This window comes from Colobus angolensis, unplaced genomic scaffold, assembly GCF_000951035.1.
Source record: "Colobus angolensis palliatus isolate OR3802 unplaced genomic scaffold, Cang.pa_1.0 Scaffold19, whole genome shotgun sequence".
Taxonomy (NCBI): domain Eukaryota; kingdom Metazoa; phylum Chordata; class Mammalia; order Primates; family Cercopithecidae; genus Colobus; species Colobus angolensis.
In genome coordinates, this window is record NW_012115043.1 from 14,573,772 (window position 1) to 14,600,912 (window position 27,141).

Consider the following 27,141-nt stretch of genomic DNA (forward strand, 5'->3'; position numbering starts at 1 on the left):
GGTCTCGATCTCCTGACCTCGTGATCCGCCCGTCTCGGCCTCCCAAAGTGCTGGGATTACAGGCTTGAGCCACTGCGCCCGGCCTCCTTTTTTCTTTTTAGAGATGGATCATGGTCTGTCACCCAGGCTGGAATGCAGCGGCACGATCACAGATTACTATAGCCTGGAACCTGGGCTCAAATAATTCTCCTGCCTTAGCCTGCTGAAACACCTAGGACTACAGGCATGTGCCACCACACCCAGCTAACTTTTAAAATTTTTGTAGAGATGGGGTCTCCCTATATTGCCCAGGCTGGTCTTGAACTCCTGGGCTCAGACGATCTTCCCACCTTGGCCTCACAAAGAGCTGGGATTACTGGTGTGAGTCACTGCAGCTGGCCCATTCCTGCTTTCTTCATCTGTGTCTCATGACATGAGTTTGAGAGTTCTCCTCACCATCTCTTTTTAACACTATATTTAAGCAATCTATGTTAGCTCATATTAAGAGGTTAAGAATGATCACATGCTTATGTGGTTCTTCATTTTGTTGCATCTGCTGCTATTAAGTCATGTCCCTCCAATGTTGTACCTGTTCGGTTTGTGCTTTTTGGTCCCAAATATAAGATTTAACATTTATCTCTGACAAAATTCATCTTGTTATACTTGGTCCATCACCATCATCCATTCCTATCTTTTGCAGATCTCAGTCCGTCAACCAATGTATTTGCTAGCCTTTTTAATGTCTTAGGCATCAAAAATGTGATTAAGAGAAAACCCATCAAGATGACAAGGGTGAAGAGAGAGCCCTGAGGTTTGCTACAGTGACATTATGAGACTTTGTCAAGTGCTTCATTTATAATTCAGAGATTCAGCAGCCCTAACCTACTAACACAGTACCCCTATCACAAAACAAATAAGGTTAGTTTGGCAGAATTTTACTCCAAGATTTCTGGTAGCTGAAATGAAATAGGATCACAAAGATTTGAAAGATAGGAGAGGAAAAGAAGACCTCAAAAGGAAAGGAGGTTGAAATACACTTGAGAACATACTCTCAAGTGAAAAAAACTGATTCCTCTGGTACGTTTACGAATCCCCCATCATATATTTAATAACACTTACTGCCATCACCATACTCTTAAAAATAGTTGTTTCAGCCACCGAGTATCACAAAGCAACTGAGAAATAAACCTCAGTTTTGGTCAAAAAGCGGCAGCAGAACTTTGGAACAGTAGCCCTAATAGTCCAATCTCTGCCTCCAGTCTAACAGTCAAGAAAAACTCTCATTTAAATGACTTTTCTTTGGTGTTTAAGCTTTTTAAAAAGTTGAGGTGGAATTTATGTAACATAAAGTTAAACACTGAATGTTTTCAATCAGTGGCATTTAGTACATTCATATTGTTGTTCAACCGTCACCCTCTCTAGGTTCCAGAACAGTCTCATCACCCCAAAAGGAAACTCCATATCCATTAAGCACTTACTCTCTATTCCAGCCTCCTCCAGCCCATGGCAACCACTAATCTATTTCTGTCTCTATGGATTTGCCTATTCAGGATATTTCACACAATTGGACTCACACAGTATGTGGCCTTTTGTGTCTGACTTCTCATATTTAGAATATTTTTGAAGTTCATCTATATTATAGCATGTATCAAAGTACTTCATTCCTTTTTAGGATAATATTCCATTGAATATGGCTCTACTACAAATTGTTTATCCATTCATCCACATATGGACATTTTAGTTCTGTTTCCAGCTTTTAACTACTGTGAATAGTACTGCTATGTATATTCATGTACAAGTATTTGAGTACTTGTTTTCAATTCTTTTGGGTATATAACTAGCAGTGGAATTGCTGGGTCATATGTGTAATTCTATGTTTAACTTTTTGAGGAACTGCCAAACTGTTTTCCACAGTGGCTGCACTATTTTACATTCGTACTAGCAATGTACAAGGGTTCCAATTTCTCCATATCCTTGCCTAGTTTCCGTTTGCTTTTTAAATTACAGCTATCCTTGAGCGACAAAGTGGCATCTCATTTGCAGTGGTTTTGATTTGCATAACTCTAATGACTAATGATATTGGACATGTCTTCATGGGCTTGATGTACATCAGAATATCTCCTTTGGAAAAATGTCTAGTCAAGTCCTTTGCCCATTTTCCAACTGGGTTATCTTTTTGTTGTTGAATTGTAAGAGTTCTTTATAAACTCTGAATACTAGGCTTATCAGATATATGAATTGCAAAATTTTCTCTCATTCTGTAGACTGGCTTTTCACTGTCATGATAATGTCCTTTGATGTACAGAAGTTTCCAGTTTTAATGAAGTTTTTTTTTTATATTGTTGCTGATTCTTTTGATGTCATATCTAAGAATCTACTGCCAAATTGAAGGTCATGAAGAGATACTCCTAGACTTTCTCCTGAGAATTTTATAGTTTTTTGCTCTTATATTCAGGTCCTTGATCCATTTTGAGTTCATTACTGTGGGCTAGGCGTGGTAGCTCATGCCTATGATCCTACTACTTTGGGAGGCTGAGGCAGGAAGCTTTCTTGAGCCCAGGAGTTCAAGATGAGCCTGGGCCACATAGGGAGGTCCCATCTCTACAAAAATTAAAAGAATTAGCCAGGTGTGATGGTGTGTACCTGTAGTCCCAGCTACTCAGGAGGCTTGAGGTGGGAAGATCACTGGCGCCTGGGAGGTTAAGGCTGCTTGAACTATGATAGCGCCACTGCATTCTAGCCTGGGTGACAGAGTGAGACCCTGTCTCAAAATAATGATAATTATTATAATTTCTGTATATGTTGTGATGAAGAAGTACAATTTCATTCTTTTGCATGTGGATATCCAGTTATCCCAGAACCATATATTGAAGATAATACTATTTCCCTATTCAGTAGTTTTGGTATCTTGTTGAAAATCAATTGGCCATAGATGTTTAGGTTTACTTCTGGACTCTCAATTCATCCCATTGGTCTATGTTTTAATAACTGTAGTTTTGTAGTAAGTTTTGAAATTGGAAAGGGTAAGTACTCCAACACTGTTCTTTTTCAGTATTGTTGTGGCTACTTGGGATCTTGAAATTCCATATAAATTTAAGGATCAACTTTTTCATTTCTGCAAAAAAAGGCCATTGGAAGTTTGATGGGAATTGCATTGAATCCACAGATTGCTTTGGGGAATACTGACATCTTAATATTAAGTGTCCCAATGGACTGGATACCAAATGTGTTTACATTTATTTAAGTCTTGTTTAATTTTTTCTGGCAGTGTTTTGTAGTTTCCAGGGTACAAGATTTATATTTCATGTTTAAATTAAATCTTAGTGACTTTCAAGGGAAATGAAAAAAAATTAAAGAAATTAATTCTTATGTATTTGATTCCTTTAAATACTATTGTAAATGGAGTTATTTAATTTTTCGTTTATTACTAAATAAACTATATATCCTGCAACTTTACTAAATTTATTTATTAGCTCTAATAGTTTTACTGTGAATTCCTTAAAATTTTGTATATATAAGATCACATCATTTGCAAATAAGGATAGTTTTACTTCTTTTACAATTTGGATACCTTTTATTTCTTTTTCTTGGTTAACCAATCTGTTTATTTTTTTGAGATGGAGTCTCATTCTATCGTCCAGGCTCCCAGGCTGTAGTGCAATGGCACAATCTTGGCTCACTGCAACCTCCACCTCGCAGGTTCAAGCGATTCTCCCACCTCAGCCTCCTGAGTACCTAAGAATATAGGCGTGCACTACATATGGCTAATTTTTGTATTTTTCGTAAAGACTGGGTTTCACCATGTTGACCAGGCTGGTCTTGAACTCCTGACTTCGTGATCTGCCCACCTCAGCCTCCCAAAGTGCTAGGATTACAGGCGTGAGCCACCGTGCCCAGCAACTAATCTGTTTAGAACAAGCTCGTCCAACCCATAGCCTGTGGGTTACATGGTCCAGGATGGCTTTGAATGTGGCTTAACACGAATTCGTAAACTTTCTTAAAACATTAAGAGCTTTTTTTTTGCAATTATTATTATTATTTTTTGCTCATCAGCTATCATAGTGTTAGTGTATTTGATGTGTGGTCCAAGACAATAATTCTTCTAACGTGGCTCAGGGAAGCCAAAAGAATGGATACCCCTGGTTTAGAATTTCCAGTACAGTGATGAATGTAAGCAGTAAAAGTAGAAAATACTGTTTTGTTCCCAATCTTAGGGAGATGGTTTTCACACTGTTACCATCAAGTATATTAGCGCTGGGTTTTTTGTAAATGACCTTTACCAAATGGAGTAAGCTCCCTCCCTCCTATTTCCAGCTTGTTAAATGTTATCATGAAAGAGTGTTGGATTTTGTCAGATTCTTTTTTTTTTTTTTTTGAGACAGAGTCTTACTGTAACTCAGGCTGGAGTGCAGTGCGATGATCTCAGGTCATTGCACCTCCACCTTCAGGTTCAAGCAATTCTTGTGCCTTGGCCTCCTAAGGAGTGGGATTACAGATGTGTGCCACCACGTCTGGCTAATTTTTATATTTTTAGTAGAGACAGAGTTTCGCCATGTTGGCCATGCTGGTCTTGAATTCCTGGCCTCAAGTGATCTGCCCGCCTTGGTCTCCCAAAGTGCTGGAATTACTGGTGTTAGCCAACATGTCCAGCCGAGATTCCTTTTTGGCATCAATTGAGACAATCACATGGGGTTTTTTCCCCTTCTTTCTATTAGTGTGGTGAGTTACACAGATTAATTTTCATAGGCTGAACTATCCTTGCATTCCTGGAATAAAACTCCCTTAGTTGTGATGTATAATCTTTTCGATATGTTGCTGGAGTCACTCTGCTAGTAATTTTGTAGAGGATTTTTACATCTATATTCAAAAAGGATATTGATCTGTAATTTCCTTTGTCTTGTAATATTTCTGTCTTACTTTGATATCAGAATTATGCTGGCTTTACAGAATTAGTTAGGCAGTGTTTGAGAAGAACTGACATTATTTCTTCTTTAAATGACTGGTAGAATTCACTAGTGAAGCCGTTTGGTCCTGGACTTTTCTTTTTTTCTTCGAGATGGTCTCGCTCTGTTGCCCAGGCTGAAGTGCCATGGCTCAATCATGGCTCACTGTAGCCTTGACCTCCCAGGCTCACATGATCCTCTCATCTCAGTCTCCTGAGTAGCTAGGACTACAGGTGGATGCCATCACACTCAGTTAATTTTAAAATGTTTTGTAGAGATCAGATCTCACCACGTTGCCCAGGGTGGTCTTGAACTCCAGGACTCAAGTGATCCTCTCATCTCAGCCTGCCAAAGTGCTAGGATTACAGGCATGAGCCACTGGGTCCTGCATTGGACTTTTCTTTAATGGGAGGAATCTTATTACTAATTCTATCTCTTTACTGGTTTTAGGCCTCTTCAGAATTTCTATTTCTTCTTAAGACAGTTTTGGAAGTGTGTTTGCATCTAGGAATTTGTCTATTTCATCCAGATTATTTAATTTTTTTAGTACACTATTATTCATAGTAATCTCTTACAATCCTTTTTATTTCTGTAAAGTCAGTAGTAATGTCCTTTATTTTCATTTGTGATTTTAGTAATTTGACACTGCTCTTTTGTTTCTTAGTCAATCTAGCTAAATGTTTGCCAATTTTGTTGATCTTTTTATTTACTTTTATTTTTGTTTAATTTTTGAGACAGGAGTTTGCTCTGTTGCTCAGGCTGGAGTGCAGTGACACAAACACGGCTCATTGGAGCCTCAACCTTTCAGGCTCAAGTGATCTTCCTACCTCAGTCTCCTGAGTAGCTGGGACTAGATGTGCACCACCACACCTGGCTAATTTTTAAATTGTTTTGTAGACATGGGGTCTCACTATGTTGCCCCGGTTGGTCTTGAACTGGCCTCAAGCGATCCTCCTGCCTTGGTCTCTCAAAGTGCTGGAATTACAGGTGTGAGTCACAATGTTGATATTTTTAAAGAACCAATTTTGATTTTGTTGATTTTATTGTCTTTCTTGTATCTATTTTGTTTATTTCTGTTCTAATCTTTTGTTATTTCCTTTCTTCTGCTGGTTTTCAATTTAGTTTGTTCTTCTTTTACTTGTTTCTTAAGGTATGAAGTTAGGTTATTGATTTGGGTGTTTGCGTCTTCTTAAATGTAAGTATTTACAATAATAAATTTCCCTCTGACTATGGCTTCTGTTGCATCTCCTAAGTTCTGCTATGATGTCTTTTCATTTCCATTTAATGCTTCAGTTTCTTTAAAGCTTATTCTACAATGTTGGAGCATGAAGCAAACAATGTACTAAACCAGCCAAAGGTCATTCATCACATCTTTCAGAAATACTCATAATTAAGAATGTAATTTTGCAGACTCCTCAAAATGTACAATTTTCTTTAGAAAAAGCTGATACATTCCCATATATAGGAGGAAAGTAGAGAGAAGACAATTTCAATTACCAGGCAATATAATGTGTATATGAAGACTACATAATAATGATTATTTAGCATTAATTGTACAAATTCCAATAGATACAACATTTGATACACTGGAAGAGAAAGATGTGATTATCTGACCTAAAAGAGAAATAGTCTCCATTAAAATAATAACCTCCAGAAGAAATGATCAAAAGAAGAAAATTATCAATATAAATATAAACAATAGGCATATATGTATTCTATTTATATGACAGACCATCAGCTATGAATTTTCTGATGGTGTTATCTGTCTGAGAGTAGTATGACCTAGAAATCATTAAATCTCCCATAGATATTATACTGAAAATTTCCATTGTCACGTCTGTTTTGAATTTCTTTCTTTCATTTTGCCCAGGCAGGGCACATTCAACACTGCTTCAATGGCAAGATCAGAATATGGCTCGTAGTACACTAGATGGAACATTATTATTACCACATGCTTAAGGGCAGGGTCAAGTACCTTGAAGTTTTCCTTTAAAAATCACTGGTATTTCAACAGGATTTTTCCTGCTCAGTGCCAAACTGACTTCCATTGATATGTTTTGAGGTACCTGCTGCATTTATTACTTCATTTGCATTTTCTCATGTGAAAGACACATATGAAGCTGGTCATAACATACACAAAAATATATCAGAAGGAGGGACATGTGTATATCTCTCAACAGTGTCCCTTACACTAACATTCCCTGGCATACAAATTCTTACAGGAATATAAGATAATGATTTATATTACGGGTCAAAAAAAACCAGAGCTTAGAGGAGAAAGTGGGTCTGTTTTTGAAAATACTTTTCTTGAAATATAGTCTCAAATGAAACACAATTCATTTATGTATTGGCTATGGCTGTTTTCATGCAATGGTGTAAGAGTTCAGTGTTGCAAGAGAAAAAGTATGGTCTGTTAAAACCTAAAATATTTGTTATCTGGTCCTTTTTGGAACTTTTTTTTTTGGCTGCTAATCTAATACGTTGGAGGAGGGACAAAGGACTAAGTCTGCAGGGTGGTGAAGATAATAAGTCTGTTTGCTTAATAAGGCCAAGACAAACTTTCAGATGAGTAAAAGTTAGCCAGTGAGCTATTTTGTCAAAGAAATCAAACAGTAGTCATAATAAGGGCTAAGAGAGGAACGAGATAATCTAAATGATGAAAAGGAAGTATATTTCCTGTATTTCTAAAAGTAGACTGCAAGTCTACACAAATACTGATGTTCTGGAAACAGCACTGCTTTTGGAGTTAGGTATCCTGAGTCCAAATCCTGACTGGTAATCTTGGGCAAATTATCTAACATTAATGAGTCTGTTTCCCTCTTCTACAAATAGCTCATGAGGTTGTTGGGGGAAGTAAACAAGGCCTAAAAGTAAAAGTATACAGCACAGTTATTGGCTCTAGTTAATACAAAAAACTCAGCTTCATTTTTTTCTTTCTCCATTAACTCACTACATTCTAAATATTACAAAATAAATAAGATGAATATTTTTATTCAGTTTCCTGGGCATAAACATTTTGTTTTAAGTAAGAGATCTGAGATTTCAGGCAATCTTGTCTGCCCTGAGTCCAAGTTGACTGGGTTACAACTCCCAGTGGCTATGGTAAGAAAGGATGTTGGAAACAGGCAAGAGAATAGGGGCAGAAATGACAGATCCCTAGAGAGGATTGACAGATGCTAAATCCAAAGAGGGTGTGACAGATTCAAGCAGTATCAATTAAGATCAAGAATAAATAGGAAAATATCAACTCATTCTCAAATGATTTAGCAGAAGTGTGTGCATTTGTGTATATAAAATCACATGCAGCACACAAACATATATTCATACACGCAGAGTGAGTAGAAAGAAAAGGAATGTGTACACACAAATGTGGTGAAATGTTAACTGATGTCTCCTGATGAAGAGCACACGGATGTTCACTGCATTATTCTTCAACCTTTTCTGTGGGTTGGTAACTTTTCAAAATAAAAAGTTGGACTAAAGAAGAATAAAATATTGAGGACTCCCTAGTACACTTTCAAATGTACCATCTCATTTAGGATTTACAGCAATCTTAAACATTATATAGATTTCATATATCACAATGATAACAAGTAGTGAAACCCTAATTTGAATCTAGGTCTGCTCAGAAAGCTCTTTCCTCAATACAACAAGACTTCTATAGTAACTCGGGAACATGTATCATTTTTAAGATTGTTAACTTGAAAAGAAGTAAGTGATTTATAAATGAACTTGTGGATTAAAATCCTAAGGCTGAGATGCCTACAGAACACATATTGGCAGATTTTTTATCTATGCAATAGTAAAGAAAGAAAAAACGAGAACAAATATTTTTTAAGGAAAAAACAAGCTTACTTGCTACCAGTTTTAGTGTTGATAAACCTTTTTCCTCACTATAGACAAATCTGGATATGTGGTTAGGAAAAGCCCTGTCTTCTTGTTCCATAGTGAATACTAATGCCAAAAAAGATGCAAAGGTTACACTTCACTCAGCTGTCCTAATGAACAGAAATAACCATTTTCTTCTGTTTAATCTGTATCGTGATCCATATGATTAGGCAAAGTAAATATAGAAAAAATTGTTTCTTTTAAGAATACAAAACCATATTTTATCGTGTTAATTAAAATGAATCATTCAGTACTCTAAGAAATACAAAAAGTTTAAGAAAAAAATTTCTCCACAAGGACTTGACAATCTACAAAATAATATTTAACAAACCAACGAAAAAATACAATTAAAAAATCAAGTGCTAAACTATAAAAGCCTAAGATTTTGATCTTCTAACACTAAGAAAATAATATATTTTTCTTTATTTGATTCTTCATTTAGGCAACACTTAAATGCACATAAACTATTTTTTCTTTTCCTAAAATAAAATTAGATATCAGCTCATATTATTGATTTTTCTGTCTTCATGAAATAAATGAGAAGCATTATTGATTACTACTGATCTTGTCCTGGAGGTATCTCTGGCAAAAAGAATACAGAAATATCCCAGAGGATACAAAACTAGGCAAAGCAGTTTTATTGTGCCAAGCTATCTTATCCAAGAGAGAATTAGTATTCTGAAATTACATAGTATGAATTTCTTAACATATTTTTGGAAAATAATCTTTTTTACAGTCATCTAGACTATCTTTTATAGAAAGATATATATATCTCAAATATAGAGATAGTCATCTAGACTATAAAAGATAGTCTAGATGACTATCTCTGTATTTGAGATATATATATTCTCTGTGAAAAATACATCAATACTAGAGAATAATTAATAAAAGGTTATCTCCCAAAACACTAATGCAGCCTAGATGACTGGCCTAGATTATGTGATAAAATCTACAATAAGTAAGTTATATTTTGAATTACATATGACACACCTCTAGCCTGTGAACAAAATTTCCAATTTTTAAAACTAAGGAACTGTAACAGCCTATGTGATACATATATTTTAAGTTTTATCTCCCTCTTCATCTGTAAGAAATAGCCTACTTTCCAGATGTGAACTTGATGATTGTAAGACTTGGTGGTGATAATGAACGAAAAGTAAATTAAAGGAATAAAGTAGTAGGTAGACTTGGCCAACATCCTTTATTAATGGGAATTCTTGTTAATTATATTAGAAGGTACTCTAAACATGATTTTGTAGGAAGATGGAAGAATATCCTATGTAAAATGGTGCTGTTCAGTAAGCTAGGAGGATTCAGAATTATACTGCAATAATTTGGATAGTCTTTATTCTCAAAAGGGAAAATAAACTAGGCACAGTGGTATGCACCTGTAGTTACAGCTACTTGGGAGGGTGAGGCAGGAGGACTGCTTAAGCCTCAAAGTTTGAGGCCAGTCGGGGCAACACAGTGAGACCAAAAAATAAAAAACAAACAAACAAACAAAAAAAACAGAAAGGGAAAATTAAGTGTTGAAAAACAGGCTTGCTTTCTCAGAACTGAGTTTTGTTAAATGGCTTGGCTTAAACGCCAAGCCACTCATAACTTCACATCAAATAAGGGCCTAATTAACCCTAGGTCAAAAATTATTAGCATCATTTTATTATTAAGATTTAGAAGTACTAACCTAGCCGGGCGCGGTGGCTCAAGCCTGTACTCCCAGCACTTTGGGAGGCCGAGACGGGCGGATCACCAGGTCAGGAGATCGAGACCATCCTTGCTAACACGGTGAAACCCCGTCTCTACTAAAATACAAAAAATTAGCCGGGCGTGGTGGCGGGCGCCTGTAGTCCCAGCTACTCGGGAGGCTGAGGCAGGAGAATGGCGTGAACCCGGGAGGCGGAGCTTGCAGTGAGCTGAGATCCGGCCACTGCACTCCAGCCTGGGCAACAGAGCGAGACTCCGTCTCAAAAAAAAAAAAAAAAGAAGTACTAACCTATTAATTTATTTAAGAAAATTAGATGGAGAGTACCTAATATGTTATACTCACATATCTCAAAAAATTTAAAATATTGGTATGAATTCATGGAACCTCTGCTGTGTTATTAAAGAATTCTACAGACTTCCTTAATTTCAAGCCTATCTTATACTCCTGAAATGGTATGCAGTTTTAAATATATAAAGGCAAGCAGCTGTTCAAAAGATTTATCTTTTTGGGGAGGGAGTATGTGGAAATAAAAGGAATAGAAAGGTATAAAGCACAATTATAACAGAATACATAAACTGTTAAGATTTCACAGATTCTTTATGCTATAGTACCACGTTTCTTTTGTCACTGAGGGATCAAGAAACAAAATTGTTCTAAGAGCAGAATTATTACAGTATTACCATATTTGCAGTTGTTCTAATTTTGAAAAATCACTGTGTTTTAGCTGTAAATCCATTTGAAGTTTCAGAGATTATGACAGAGTAACCCAAGAATGATAAAGAAGTCTCTTACCCCAAGTCATAATTAAATCAAAATCAAAGGGTGAGGGGAACTCAGGGCAAAAAATAAATGTTGGACTTTAATAATATTTCAGTCTTTGTTAACTTTCTACAAATGATTAAAAAAACTAACACATTTCAAATTTGGAAAATATCGCCATTTGTGAAATAATTGTATTATGATGCAAATTCATTTACATTGAAATTTCAGGGATATGTTTGCAATTAGCAGCATGTTGTTAAAGAATTCTATCCTGAGAATCTCATTAGATAGTGATGCAAACTACAGTTATCATTCTGAGAACAAAGGGATCTTGAATGAGTAATCAATAGCAACTGGCAGAAAATGAGACATTAATTATGATCCTCTCTAGTGTTTTGTCTAAGACAAGATTTCATTAAATGCTTTGTGCAACCTGAATAGTTCTAAGTCATTACTAACACTTTGGACAATACATTAATTTGCAGGAGGAATGAGGAGGGAAACAGAAAAACAAAAGTGAAAGAAAACCTGAGATGCTTCTAATCCTTTCCTAGGTCAATAAAAAACCACCAGCCACCACTAGCCAACTGTTACACTGGTTCTTTTACAAACCCCAAATCTTATAATCTCAACATAGCCTCTTGAAACTTAATATTGTCTATACTTAAAGTATCATGCAAGTTTGAGAAGATAATGACAGTCATCCATCAAATGTATCCTGCAAACGAAATCAGCCCAATCTTTAAAAAAAAATTGTTTTTTTTTTTTGAGACAGAGTCTTGCTCTGTTGCCCAGGATGGAGTGCAATGGCATGATCTCGGCTCACTGCAGCCTCTGCCTCCTGGGTTCAAGCAATTCTCCTGCTCACTGCAGCCTCCGCCTCCTGGGTTCAAGCAATTCTCCTGTCTCAGCCTCCCGAGTAGCTGGGACTACAGGTGTGCACCATCACGCCTGGATAAATTTTTTTTGTATTTCTAGTAGAGATGGGGTTTCATCATGGTGGCCAGGCTGGTCTTGAACTCCTGACCTAGTGATCCGCCTGCCTCAGCCTCCCAAAGCGCTGGGATTATAGGCATGAGTCCTGTGCCCAATCAGCCCAATCTTTCTAGCTTAAAAAAAGAAAACAAACTGCGCATGTAATACTACAGTGCTAAAACGTGATAATCTAGCAGTTTCAGTTTCCTAATCTTCAATTACGAGTCGCAATAGGAAATCTTACCATCTTAATTTTTCTTTTTCACTAATTTTTGTTTCCTCAACTTCCCTCCCAAATCTTTTATCAGCCAATGAGAAGATATCACAGTAGAACGATCCGGGATGTAGATCACTAAAGACAGACTTCTTAGAAATAAAAGAAATACGAAGAGAACAAGCTAAATGTCATTTTAATATATCCAATATTTAAATAATTACATATATGCAATAAGAATGACTTTCCTTTAGGAATGTATAGGCTTCCATAAAATGTTCAACTTCCAAAAATGCTATAGGAGATTTTTTGAAAGCAGAGTCTTATGAGGTTAGTAGTGAGCATATTCTAAGTATGTCTACTTCAAAGTGAGTTTTTCTGAATGTCTGAATTTATTACTCTCTTATTAAAAAGGGCTAACTGAATGTTTTCCTATGTGTTACCAGTATGCCTTTGTGGCTTTTCTTTAATGAATACAAAAAAGCCAGCTGTGTGAGGTACTAACATTAGAAGAACAGGAGATGAAATCTTACTTCTCTTTGGGATTTGTGGAAATGGTGTTATGTAGTCCTACTATTTTTAGAAGAGTTCTAATACTTTGAAGTCACTCTTTTTCTCTTTAATACTAGCTTTAACATGGAACAACTAAGTATCCTCTCTTCTCAATTCCTTGCATTTTCGTAAGTATAATTAAGAGTAAATAAACCCCAATATAGTATTAGGCATATAGTTAGGCATGCAATACTTCATAAACTGAAAATTACACACTGGACATCTTCAAAACATTAAACTTTTTAGTTTAGAAAATTTCATATACACAAAAGTAGGAAAAAAAAGTACAATTAACCTTCATGTTAATTGTATCACCCAGCTTTGACAGCTAGCTGTCAACACTCTGTTGTTCCTGCTTCATTTGTTCTGCCATCTCCTACCCCTTGTTACATGCTCCAAAACTGACAATAATCTTTTATCATGTAATAGCCAGTATGTGGTCACCTCTTTTATCTGTTTTGAGACGGCATCAAATCTCTACCCATTATTTAATAGGCTCTTTTCTCCTAAAATAAGTTTATGAAAGAATAAATGGACTTTCTGAAACTGCTTCCAAAGAGCACTAAGTATCATCAAAAGTATAACCATCAATTTTCATGGAGAGAACAGAAACAAAGAAACAATGAATGCAGCCTGGGAAACATGGCAAAACCCCGTCTCTACCTAAAAAACATAAAAATTAGCCGACTGTGGTGGCACATGCCTGTAGTCCCAGGAGGCTGAAGTGAATTACCCAAACCTGGCAGGTCGAGGCTGCAGCGAGCTGTGATCACACCACTGCACTCCACCCTGGGTGACAGAGTGAGACCCTGTTTCACAAAACAAATAAATAACTAAATAAAATAAAAATAAAAGAATGAATGAAGCTTTTTCCCTGCCAAGTAAGCCCTGCATAATCCAACACTCTCTCTCTTTCTCTGGCATTTTAACAAAAATAGGACACTACAAGTGTCTACTGACTGGGCACGGTGGCTCATGCCTGTAATCCCAACACTTTGGGAGGCTGAGGCAGGTGGATCACCTGAGGTCAGGAGTTCGAGAGCAGCCTGGCCAACATGGCGAAACCCCGTCTCTACTGAAAACACAAAAAGTTATCCGGGTGTGGGTGGGGGGAGCCTGTAATCCCAGCTACTCAGGAGGCTGTGGCAGAATTGCTTAAACCTGGGAGGCAGAGGTTGCAGGGAGCTGAGATCATGTCATTGCACTTCAGCCTGGGCGACAAGAGCGAGACTCCATCTCAAAAAAAAAAAAAAGAAAAATAAAAAGTGTCTATTGCCTGATACTCCAAGATTAGACTTTCTTTCCACAAAACAACTATGTTCCAAAAAACCCAGGAAACGCAGATCACTTCGCAGGCAGCTGATGGCTTGTGAGCCTTACTTATACGCTCTTTCCTAGATTACATGGTTCAGATTCAAACAACATTTTCTCAGTGCCTACTGTGTGCCGACTAGTGTGCATGTATGTCCCTTTCACATGCTACCTTATGAGTCAATCATCTCTGGATAGCTTTCACATCAATCCAAGAGCTAGTCTTATGTTTTCTTAATCTTCGTGACTCAAACAATTCCCTAAATCACCAATCTACTCCCCAAAGGAGGACTAGATTGTTAGCCCTGGAAACCACTTGACTTGTGAAATCTGCAAGTCCAATATTCAACTCTTTGACATAACCTCCTGTTCTTATAGAGCCATTATTCTCTTATTACTTACTGCACGTGTTCTTTCACTGCATAACAACCAATATCTTGACCTTTTTTCCAGTCACAAAGTTTAATCATGGCTTCATTTCCTTCCTTTGAAACCTGGTCTATTACTTTAACCATTCTCTTATCACTACATCAATTCTCCTATCCTTCTAATATTGACCAGTTATGAAATCTTGGGAAAATTATATAACTTCTTGAGGCTTCAGGTTCCTCGGCAATCAAATGGGAGGAATAATAATAACTGATGCAACAGCAGCAACAATACCACCATTTGAGTATGTGGGGATTAAATGAAATTATGCTTATAGGGTCAAGTGACTGATACATGCTAGTTATTATGTAGTATCATCATTGCTAACCTATCTAACTGGCCTGCAATCCTGATCACTATATTGATTCAACCATTTGCTGACTGTGCTTACACATGTAGTTTGCTGGGTAGTATTAGAATAAACGTTGAAGCACATACACAACCATATAGGTTAGTGTCAACAGTAATTTCTGGTCACCAAACTCAGATGGATCATCAATACCATTGGGAAAGCCTTTTACTTGTCACTAGAGAGTTCATGGAATTGAGGAACATTTTAAGGTCTTCTACTTCTTTTTCTTTAGAGACAGGATTTCATTCTGTCACCTAGGCTGGAATGCAATGGTGTGATTATAGCTCACTATAACCTTGAACTCCTGAGCTCAAACAATCCTCCTGCCTCCACCTCCAGAGGAGTGGGAATACAGGCATGCAATACCATGCCCCTTTTAAGGTCTTTTATTTCAATCGAACAACAGGTACTGTAATCTCTCTATTAAAAAATACCAGTAAAGTGGATGTGTACCCTCTGCTTGGAAACATCCAGTGAGAGGAAAGTCATTTATCTACCAAGGTTTAATATTCTACCCCATTAACAGCTCAACACATGATAATATTTCTTTTTAAAATTAAGCTGAAATCTGGAATGCTTAATTTCTACCCATTGTCCAACTTTTTAACCTTCAAAGTTACAGAAAAGTTGAATTATGCTTCAAAAACTTAAAAGATGCTCTTCATGTTACTTGAGTAACTAACTTCTTAGTTCTCTGAATGAGTTGGTTTACGTATGCCTGTTCTGAAACACGTTTGCTCAGAATAGAATATAGTACCAACTTTCTTGTTCTAAATATTATGTTTCTAATAATTCTGTCCAAGACTGAGGCTACTATTAGGTTTGTTGTTACATAAAGATCAAAATTGCAGTTTAAAACAACTGGTTTTAATTAATCCTCTTGGAGAAACAGCAGGCCAGTGTAATCATGTTACAAAGCAGAAATGATTTTGTTCTTGACATTACCATAGAACAAAAGTCTAGAAGGGACTGGAAACTTGTTAATTCACTGTACTTAAACTTCCTGTCATGAAGAGAAAAACTGTAGAAGCCTTAGGTAACCTTACAGAGTTCTAGAAATCCCTTTTTTTTTTTAAGAGACAAGATCTCGCTCTGCCACCCAGGCTGGAGTGAAGCAGCATGATCATAGCTCATTGTAACCTCAAACTCCTGGGCTCAAGTGATCCCCCTCAATCACTTGAGTGATCAGCTTCCTGAGTAACTAGGACTACAGGTGCACATTACCACCTGCAGTTAATTTTTAATTTTTTTTTTGTAGAGATAGGAATCTTGCTAAGTTACCCAGGCAATTTGAACTCCTGGCCTCAAACAATCCTCCTGCCTCAGCCTGGAACGCTTTATATATCCTGGATATCAGTCCTTTGTTAAACATACGTTTTGCAAATACTGGACTTCTGGACTGTGGCGTGTCAATGTTTTTTTTTTTTAACCTATGTCTTTTGATAAGCAGAAGTCTTTAGTTTTTGTTTTGTTTTCTTCCCCTAAAGAGACAGGGTCTTGCTATGTTGCCCAGGCTGGCCTTGAAATCTATAACCCAATTCAGGAAGAACTAACATCTAAGTGACAGTGAGCCTTCCAACAGATGTTTTCACTGTTGACGCTTTGCCATCTTCTGTTACATTTTTCCCTCAGTATTTCATGCTTTTGGATACTACCATAAGCAGTACTATTCTGTTAATTTTATTTTCTAATTTTCACTGCTAGTGTACAGAAATACAATTAATTTTTTAGATTCACTTTGTATCCTATGATACAGCTAAAAGTACTATTTATTTTTAGAAGTTTTCTTGATGATTCCTTAGGATTTCCTATGTACACAAACATGTCATCAGCAAATTCAACTTATTCCTTTCCAATTTCTATGACCTTCTTTCTTGTCTTCATACACTGGCCAAAACATAAAATGGTGAGAACAAAAATTCTTCTCTTTTTTTTTTTTTTTTTTTGAGACGGAGTCTAGCTCTTTTGCTCAAGCTGGAGTGAAGTGGCGCGATCTCAGCTCATTGCAACCTCCACAGTTCTCATCCTTCAGCCTCCCGAGTAGCTGGGATTACAGGCCTTCGCCACGACGCCCAGCTAATTTTTCTATTTTTAGTAGAGATGGGGTTTCACCATCTTTGCCAGGCTGGTCTCGAACTCCTGACTTCAGGTGATCCACCCGCCCGCCTCAGCCTTCCAAAGTGCTGGAATTATAGGCATGAGCCACAGCGCCCAGTCTTTATTTCATTTTTTTGAGACAGGTTCTCCCTCTGTTGCCCAGGCTGGAGTGGAGTGCAGTGGTGTGATCACGGCTCATTGCAGTCTCGACCCCCCAGACTCAAACGATCCTCCCACCTCAGCCTCCCGAGTAGCTGGGACTACAGGCATGTGCCACCATGCCTGGCTAATTTTTTAATATTTTTTTTGTAGAGATGGAGTTTTGCCATGTTGCCTAGGCTGGTTTTGAACTCCTGAGCTCAAGTGATCTTCCCACCTCCGCCTCCCAAAGTACTGGGATTACAGGCAGGAGCCACCATACCCAGTCTGCTCTGTTATTTTTGGACACATTACCTAATCTGAACCCAAGTTTCCCTTGTATGAAATGAGGATAACAAAACCTACTTCATCTATTGAGAACATTAAGTAAGATAATGGCAGAAAATGGTCTGGCAGTGCCTGGTACATAGAGCACAATCAATGAGAACTGTTAAAACTTAGTATCACAAGGGTTTAAAAACACAATTTAAAATATTACATTTTATGATAAAGGAAAATGCTGAAAAAGTATTTGATTACTGCACATTTTTTAATCAGAGTTTCAAGGAAAAAATTTGTTTCACCTAAACTATTATTTGATGTTTCATGGTCTCTACTTATTTATTTATTTATTTATTTATTTATTTGAGACGAGTCTCTCTGTTGCCCAGGCTGGAATACAGTGGCGTAATCTCGGCTCACCTCAACCTCCACTTCCCAGGTTCAAGCAATTCTCCTGCCTCAGCCTCTCGAGTAGCTGGGATTACAGGTGCCTGCCACCACGCCCGGCTAATTTTTGTATTTTTAGTAGAGATGGGGTTTCACCATGTTAGCCAGGATGGTCTCGATCTCCTGACCTCGTAATCCGCCCATCTCAGCCTCCCAAAGAGAACAAAAATTCTTACCTTGATGCTGACATTAGGTGGAAAGCATTTAGTCTTTTATCACTAAGTATGCTGTTAGCCATATATTTTTCCATGTTTGTCTTTTATCAAATTGAGGAAGCTACCTTCTATTAGCTTGCTGAGAGATTTTATCGTGAGTATTCAATTTTGTCAAACACCTTTTCTGTATCTATAGAAATGATCATATTGTTTTTCTTCTTGATTCTGTTATAATGTGGTGAACTAAATACATGGATTTTCAAATCTTAAACCAAACTTTCACTTCTGATACAAACCGCACGTGTTGTTTGAGTATTGCCAGGATGTTGCTCACCTGATAAAAAGAGCTGAGAAATGTTCACTCCTCCTGTTTTCTAAACTAACTTGTATAAGATTGGTATTATTTTTTTCCTAAGCATTTGAAAGAATTAATCATTTGAAAGAAGCCATATGACACTTATGCTTTCTTTGTGGGAAGGTTTTTGACATGAATTTACTTTCATTAACAGATTCAGGCCAGGTGCAGTGGCTCACGCCTGTAATCCCAGAACTTTGGGAGGCCGAGGTGGGGGGATCATAAGATCAGGAGTTTGAGATCCGCCTGGCCAATATGGCGAAAATACAAGAATTAGCTGGGCGTGGTGGCAGGCACCTATAGTCCCAGCTACTGGGGAGGCTGAGGCAGGAGAATTGCCTGAACCCGGGAGGCAGAGGATGTAGTGAGCCGAGATAGCGCCACTTCACTCCAGCCTGGGCAACAGAACAAGACTCCATCTCAAAAAAAAAAAAAAAAAAAAGATAAACATCTATTCAGATTTTGTTTCAATTTGTCTCCTTTTGGTAAGTATTTTCCAAGAAATTCATTTATTTAATCCAAGTTGTCAAATTTACTGAATTAAGTTATAATGTTTATTATATTCTTAATGTATATATGATTCATAGCAGTAACCTCTCTTTCATTCCTGGTACTGATAATCTGTGTTCTTGTTCCCCTCTCCTCGTTAACTGATCTAGCTAGGGGTTAATCTTATGATTTATTTCAAATACCCAAATTTTGATTTTGTTAGTTTTTTCTATTACATTGATTTCTGCTCTTACTTGTAGTATTTCCTTCTTTCTATTTATTTTGGGTTTACTTTGTGCTTCTTTTTCTAGCTAAGTTCTTAGGGTAGAACCTAGGTCATTCACTGTACATCTTTTCTAATATAAGCATTCAAAGGTACATTTTCCTTCCAGGCACTCGTTTAACTGCACCAACATGTTTTGCTATCATATTTTCATTATTATTCAGTTAGAAATACCTTCTGAATTTCCTGTGGTTTCTTTTTAAAATGATGGGTCATTTAAACATGTTGCTTAACTTCTGAACATTTGGTGTTTTTCTAGATATCTTACTGACATTGCTTTTTGAGACAGAGTCTTGCTCTGTTGACCAGGCTGGAGTGCAGGAGTGCAATAACTGCTCACTGCAGCCTTGAACTCCTGGGCTCAAGCAATCCTCCTGCCTCAGCCTCCTGACACCACACCTGACTAGTTTTCTTTTTTTTTTTCTTTTTAATTTTAGTAGAGACAGAGTCTAACTATGTTGCTCAGTCTGGTCTTGAACTCCTGAGCTCAAGTGATCCTCCTGAATCTGCCTTCCAAAGGGCTGGGGTTACAGGCATGAGTCACCACACCCAGTCTTACTGACTTCTAATATAACTTTGCTTTTTATTAAACTTTTATTTTATATTCAGGGGTACATGTTCAGGCTTATTATATAGGTAAACTCGTGTTGGGGTGGGGGGGTTGTTGTACAGGTTATTTCATCACCCAAGAAGTAAGCCTAGCACCCAGCAGTTATTTTTTCTGATCCTCTCCCTCCTCCTACCCTCCACCTACAAGGAGGTCCCAGTGTCTACAGTTCCCCTCTTTGTGTCCCTGAGTTCTAATCAGACTTCTTATTTAAGTCTTTTGTGTCCAAAGAACATACTTTGTATGGTTTCAAACCTTTCCAATTTACTGACACTAGTTTTATGGACCAGCATATGATTCCAGCCTTTTAGTGTAATATGTGCCCCTGAAAGGAACTTATGTTCTTCAGTTGTTGTATGCAGAGTTCTATACATATCATTTAGGTCAAGGTTGTCGATAACTAGTTAATTTTGTTCTACATCTTATACTAAGTTTTTTGTCTAGTTATTCTGCAAACTGCTAAGACAGAAGTATTCAATTTTTCAAGTATGATTGTCAATTTGTTTATCTTTCTCTTTAATTTTATCAATTTTTGTTTTGCTGCATTTGTTTTGAAGCTTTCTTATTAGGTGTATACATATTTATCATTGTTATGTCTTTCTGATGTATCAACTCTTTTATTATTTTACTATTATAAATGTCTGTATATGATACTGGGTATAACAGGAAAAAAGAACAAGGAAAAACTAAATGGTATAAGCTTATTTCCAAACAACTAAGAGTTAAGTAAGGTACAGTTTTTAAAGTTGTCATTTTCTCAAGGGTATAATATCTGAACTCAGATGAAACTTCACACTTTCTGAAAAAAACCAAGACCCTGCCATCTTCTACATTTAAATATTTAGAGAAAAACTTATCAAACTACTTGAATAAATATGTGCTTAAGAGATATAAATGAAAAACTTTGTTATACTGATAAAGGATTTTTCACTTAACTGGTAGTTTTTAAAGTAATATATCTATTGTTAATAAAGACGCCGGCTTCTATGCTCTGTGTTTGATCAATAAAAAAATTTAATTGCAGAATTATCTATCAGTGTTTCCAGTAATACTGTGACATGAGTTTCTTTTTAATGGCTCATCAGTTAATGTGATTGCTGTGAATGTAATATGAGGACACTCATTTAGCAACATATTATTACATCATCTTAACATGAAGTAAGGCCCATCAGGCATTATTAAATTAGTCTGAATTTTGCAGTATGTCAGCAGCATTTTAGGTACATTAATAGCAGAGTTAATGCTCCTTGGGGGATTCTGTTGAAGAAAAATGGTTTCAACGTGGTGTTTGGGTATCATTTTGGAGTCACTATTTGTATTTCCTTGGATTTGCTTTGTCGCTTGTGAATAGGTAACACAAAATGGCAGCGTTAAAGTGTATTTTTTGTCCCTCCTCTGACTCATTATAATAAATACTGTTTGGAATACATGTTTTTCTTTGAATAGTTTGTCCTTGCTGCAGAATAATCTTTCCACTCTGCTGAATTTTAGGCTTCCTCTCTGGGGCTCACAAATTGCTTCTATGAATTCTTAAAAAAAAAAAAAAGGTATCTTTCTGTCATTTGAATATCCTTAAATCTTGTATATAGCAATATTGTTATTTTGTATCAAACATTCTAGTAGCCTTGTTCTCTTTTCCATAGGCCTTCCTGATCTCTCCAAAATATTTATAAACTGTTTGTCAAACAGCAATCATATAGTTTCCTCTAAGGATAACTCCTATTGGCTTATACAGAGGAGTTGGCATGTACAGAGGAGTTGGGTTTCTCAAAGCACGAACTCTAGTCCATGTGAATCAAAATCACCTGGACATTCGTTAAAAATTTAAATTCCCTCTGGGAGTGATGGCTCTTGTCCGTAATCGCAGCACTTTGTCAGGATGAGGCAGGAAAATTACTTGAGCCTAGGAATTTGAGACCAACGTGGGCAACATAGTGACATCCCATCTCTAAGAAAGAAAATACAGAAAAATTAGCAGGGCATGGCGGGTGCATGCCTGTAGTCCCAGCTACTCAGGGAGGTATATGAAGACCCAAATTACCTTTTGTTATGTGGGCCACATGAATTTAGAAATTTAATATTATGTATTTATTTTTTGAAATGTTTTCACAAGCCCATACACTTTAACTTTCAGGGACCTACTACGTAGGTGGAAGCAGAAACTGCTTATCTTATCTTTCAGATGAAGAAATCAATGCAGAGATGAGACTTGAACCTAGGTCTCTTGACTAAACCTTATATCCCTTGAGCCCAGGAGGTCTTGTGAGCGCCACTGTACTCCAGCCTGGGTGACAGAGTGAAACCCTGTCTCAAAAAAAAAAAAAAAAAGAATTCCCTATCTCCTTCTCAAACAAATTAAAATGAAGGAAGGTAATAAAGGCACAGAGTTGAAATCTGAGGGATTCCTATGCTGAAGTATAGTCATACAGCCAAAACACTCTAGCATGAGTTTAGGTTTCTCACTTGCTAGATATGTAACCTTAAGCATAATACCTTATGAGAACCTCTGTTTACTACTCTGCAAAATGAGTTGTTGTTAAAAGAATTAAATCTGATTATGTTTAGTTCAATGGCTAGTTCAGTTAGTGCTCAGCAAATGGTAGCAAATGTTATTAGAGTGCTACACATTTAGATTTAAAATAAATGTCTTTTGATATGAGAATTAAATCTGGTACAAACACACATTAATCGTTGGTAGAAATTGTTAAAGATTCCCCTTTGCAAAACTGGACAATTACATTAATAGAACTTATTGCTGACTCTAACTAAACAGCAATATCTTTGCCAAGAGGGTATAAAAATGTTAAGTGAAAACATTTGAACATAATAAAAACATTAATATAAGCATGGACTATGATTTTAGATGTAGCTGTGGTCTCAAAAAGCTTACAATAGTGTTTTCTTCCCCTCTCAAGTTTAGCAGTAATGTTAACATTTATTTGACCAGTGGCTCTCAAACATTTAGGTATCTTAAAAATAATATTAAAGATCCAAAATATCTTTTGTTATGTGGGTTACATGAATTGAGAACTTTAGAATTATGTATTTATTTTTTGAAATGTTTTCATAAGCCCATACAGTTTAGCCTTCAGAGATCTACTAAGTAGGTGGAAGCAGAAACAGCTAATCCTATCTTTCAGATAGAAATCAGTGCAGAGATGGGACTTGAACCTAGGTCTCTTGACTCTAAACGTTTTGTCTTACCCCCCTCAACTGACATTTACTGACCTTCTACTGTATGATCAGAAACTGAGAAGAGCACTTTCATACATCTGATAAGTAAACAAATTTGTTATGGTTATAAGGTATTCTTATACTATGAGAATACATATAAGATTCAACACTGCCTAACTAAGCTGCTGTCTTATATTTAAGATGAAGATGAAAAGACTTTCAAGGCCCTGAAGCAGGGTGGCAGACAAGTTAACTTAATGATATGTCACAGAGGCAGTCTGCAGAGCTTATAAGCTTAAACTTACACGATTCTTTGTAGTTACTTTTATCAATCATTCATTGTCCAAATGATATAACTTAGTTTGGTTATTTATTTGTTTATTTATTTTTGAGATAGAATCTTCCTCTGTTGCCCAGACTGGAGTGCAATGGTACAATCTCAGCTCACTGCAACCTCCGCCTCCTGGGTTCCAGCAATTCTCCTGCTTCAGCTTCCCAAGTAGCTGGGATTACAGGAGCCTGCCACCATTCCCCGCTAATTTTTGTATGCTTAGTAGAGACAGGGTTTCGCCATGCTGGCCAAGCTGGTCTCGAACTCCTGACCTTACGTGATCCGCCCGCCTTGGCCTCCCAAAGTGCTGGGATTACAGGTGTGAGTCACTGCGCCCGGCCGCAACTTAGTTTTTAAAATTTTGTTGTACTCTGAAGAGATTCAGAAGAGTGATGGTTAGGTGGCCTACAAAACTCACACAATGAGTACTAATAGCCAAGATCAGAAATTAGATCCACAGCCTCCAGTTTAAGTCATTTATGAACTAAAATTCAGACTATGAAATTCAAATAGTAACTTGAAACTTCTTAAAAAAGAATGAGTTCTGATATCAACTATGAATTGCAGAAATATTACAATCACCAATCCACATCTGATATGGACCAAAAAAGAGGGTATTTTGATTTTCATCAATGGATATTGCTAAAACTATACAGAATAAATCGTATATCTTAGTTGGCCTTAAAGTACTGTTACCTTTGAAAGAAGTCAGAAAGGTACCTTAATGGAGGCTAGATGTTCAACTGCTGCTTTTCTATTGTTTACTGTGATCTGAATAAGCACTTACATTCTTTGGTTCTCTGCAATTTTTAACTAGGCATGATCGGTATGCTGGTAAATGTTTAACAACTGTTTAAGAAAATAGAAGCCCTGAATTGTAACATTTTTGGATTTCCACAGTGTAAACACTTCCTTGATGGCCATTTTTTTGTTTTTATTTTTATTTTTAGAGATGCAGTCTTGCTACGTTGCCCAGGCTGGAACCGTACTACTGGGCTTAAGTGATCCTTCTGCTTTGGCTTTCCAAGTAGCTGGGACTACAGGTATGCACCACAGTGCCTAGCTCATAATAATCAATTTTAAGATACCAGTGTGATGTCAACCATGCTTGCTAAATTCCTAAAAGTTTAACAGATTTGGCTCTTGTGAGCTAGTAAGAGCTGGTAAAGCAAAACAATGGCTATGACACAATGCTAATCTATATATATTTTAAATGACTAGGATAAAATAAAGCTAACCATAAATGGAAAATAAAGCAATCATTAGTAACACTAAAACTTTAAAAAATCACTTGGATGAAAGTAGAGTAAGACTGCTTGGTCTGAAGCCAAGAAATCTGAGTGTTGGTCCAGTTACTACCCCCAACTCTATGATACTTAACAAATCACTTATTCAGACCATGCCTATTTGCCATTAAGGACATGGGAATAGATGATCCTTAATTTTTACAATATATTGATTTTCTCTCTCTCTCTCCCTTCTTTCTCTTCCTTCCTTCCCTCCCTCCCTCCTTTCCTCCCTTTCTCTCTCTCTCTCTTTTAGACAGAGTCTCACTGTCACTCTGGATGGAGTACAGTGGCACAATCATGGGTCACTGCAGCCTTCAACTCCTGGGCTCAAGTGATCCTCCTGCCTCAGCCTCCCAAGCAGCTGTGACTACAGGCATGCACCACTACACCTGGCTGATTTTTACATTTTAAGTAGAGACAAGGTCTCACTATGTTGCCCAGGTTGGTCTCCAACTCTTGAGCTCTAGGGATTCTCCCACCCCAGTCTCCCAAAAGTACTGGGATTACAGGCGTGAGCCACCGTGGCCAGCCTACAATACATTATTTTATAATGGGAAGGTGTATCACAAAACAGGATGTTATGTAAAACTCTCTTAGAGGCACAATTATGAAATATGTATTAAATGGAGTACTATTAGCACAGCAGTTAAAAATGGCTCCCATGCCCATGCCTGAAATTAGGGTGGGCCCTCATGTAAAGCATGCAGATGGCAGAAAACAAATTTAATATGTTCTGCCTTTCCTTTCTATTCTTTTTGGCTTGATTCTGATGGAAATCTGCAGGTGAATTGTGCGTTCAGGATTCTCAGTCTAAAGATATGAGGAAAAAGGCAGAGAAGATGCCCATTAGCAGAAGCACAAAATGCTAGAGAAGGAAGACAGTTGAAACAAAAATTCCAAGTTGGGAGGGTGTGAAGCCTAAAAATTGGTAGATGCAGGACTGAAAACAAAATACTTCCAATATTAATGATCAGTTTGACATTACAAGTTATTCAAGCTATGCAGATCAATCATGTATTTTTTATGTACCAGCAATTATGTTTTCTGTGAGAAAATATGCAAAAAAATTTCTCAGAAATGACAGGTATTTTGGAAAGGGGTAGAAAGATAACTGCTACTTTGTTTCCAGTTAAAATGGAGGTGGGTTATGAAAATCTTTGATGATAAAGACAGCCTGGTAAACTGGGGAACTGAAATAATGTTAAGCGGAGAGAGCAAAAAAACAACATTTAGTTACAAATTAAACAAACAGTAGTGAAATAAATTGGATAATTTCTATCTCATCTATTAATAGAGTCTTTATGTGTTTAAAAACCATCTCATTGCTTTTTTTAATCATTAAACTTACTTGACAGCCTGGTAATCCAGTATCTCTGCTGTACAGGGAAAATGAGCCTCTCTCTGATGTTTTTCCTACAAAACAAAGAAATTAACTTTATATAAAACCCCTCATTTATTGACAATCAAAATTCTAGACTATTCATGGTAATTATATTTCAGTTTAAAAATAGAACAAATTAGAAATAAGAGGATACAATCCAATAATTTGTAAAAACTTGCTATCATTTCGGTCAGTCTGAGTCAGATTCTGGGGAGGATGCAGTGATTCACGTCTGTAATCTCAGTACTTTGGGAGGCTGAGGTGGGAGGACTGCTTTAGTCCACTAGCTCAAGACTAGCGTCGGCAATAGTGAAGCCTGTCTCTACAAAAAATAAAAAATTAGCATGGTGATACATGCCTGTATTCCCAGCTACTCAGGAGGATGAGGTGGGAGGATCACTTGAGCTACATAAAGTAACATGTAAATACTTTATTTTCAATGCATAGTATTTTAAAACACATTTAAAAGAATGAAAAAGACATTTATACAGCCAACAATATGGTCCATGTACCCACTAGTTAGAATGTTTTCCCATGTTTGCGTCAGATTGAACCTTCTTCTTTCTCTCTCAAAAATTAATACAGTATTGGGCCGGGCACGGTGGCTCACACCTATAATCTCAGCAGTTTGGGAGGTAAAGGCGGGCGGATCATGAGGTCAGGAGATAAAACCATCCTGGCTAACACGGTGAAACCCTGTCTCTACTAAAAATACAAAAAATTAGCCAGGCATGGTGGCACGCGCCTGTAGTCCTAGCAACTCAGGAGGCTGAGGCAGAAGTATTGCTTGAACCCAGGAGGCGGAGGTTGCAGTGAGCCAAGATCACACCACTGCACTCTAGCCTGGGCGACAGAACAAGACTTTGCCTCAAAAAATAAAAATAAATAAAAATAAAAATTAATACAGTATAGACATAGCTCAAACCACACCTCTGGATAACCATTATCATAATATTGATGTGCATATTTACCATGTATGTTTTGTACTCTTAAATATATATTC

The 27,141-nt window shown here is 37.0% G+C and overlaps 1 protein-coding gene across 5 annotated transcripts in view; it reads right to left on the minus strand.

Moving 5' to 3' along the window:
• The window catches only part of TCF12 (transcription factor 12), a 389,423-nt gene that overhangs the window by 100,899 nt on the left and 261,383 nt on the right, over positions 1–27,141 (minus strand). For all 5 annotated transcript variants that reach the window (XM_011940522.1, XM_011940525.1, XM_011940527.1 and 2 more), the window contains one exon: positions 26,106–26,170. In XM_011940522.1, coding sequence (XP_011795912.1) covers positions 26,106–26,170 — 65 coding nt within the window. The remainder of the gene's footprint in view (positions 1–26,105; positions 26,171–27,141) is intronic.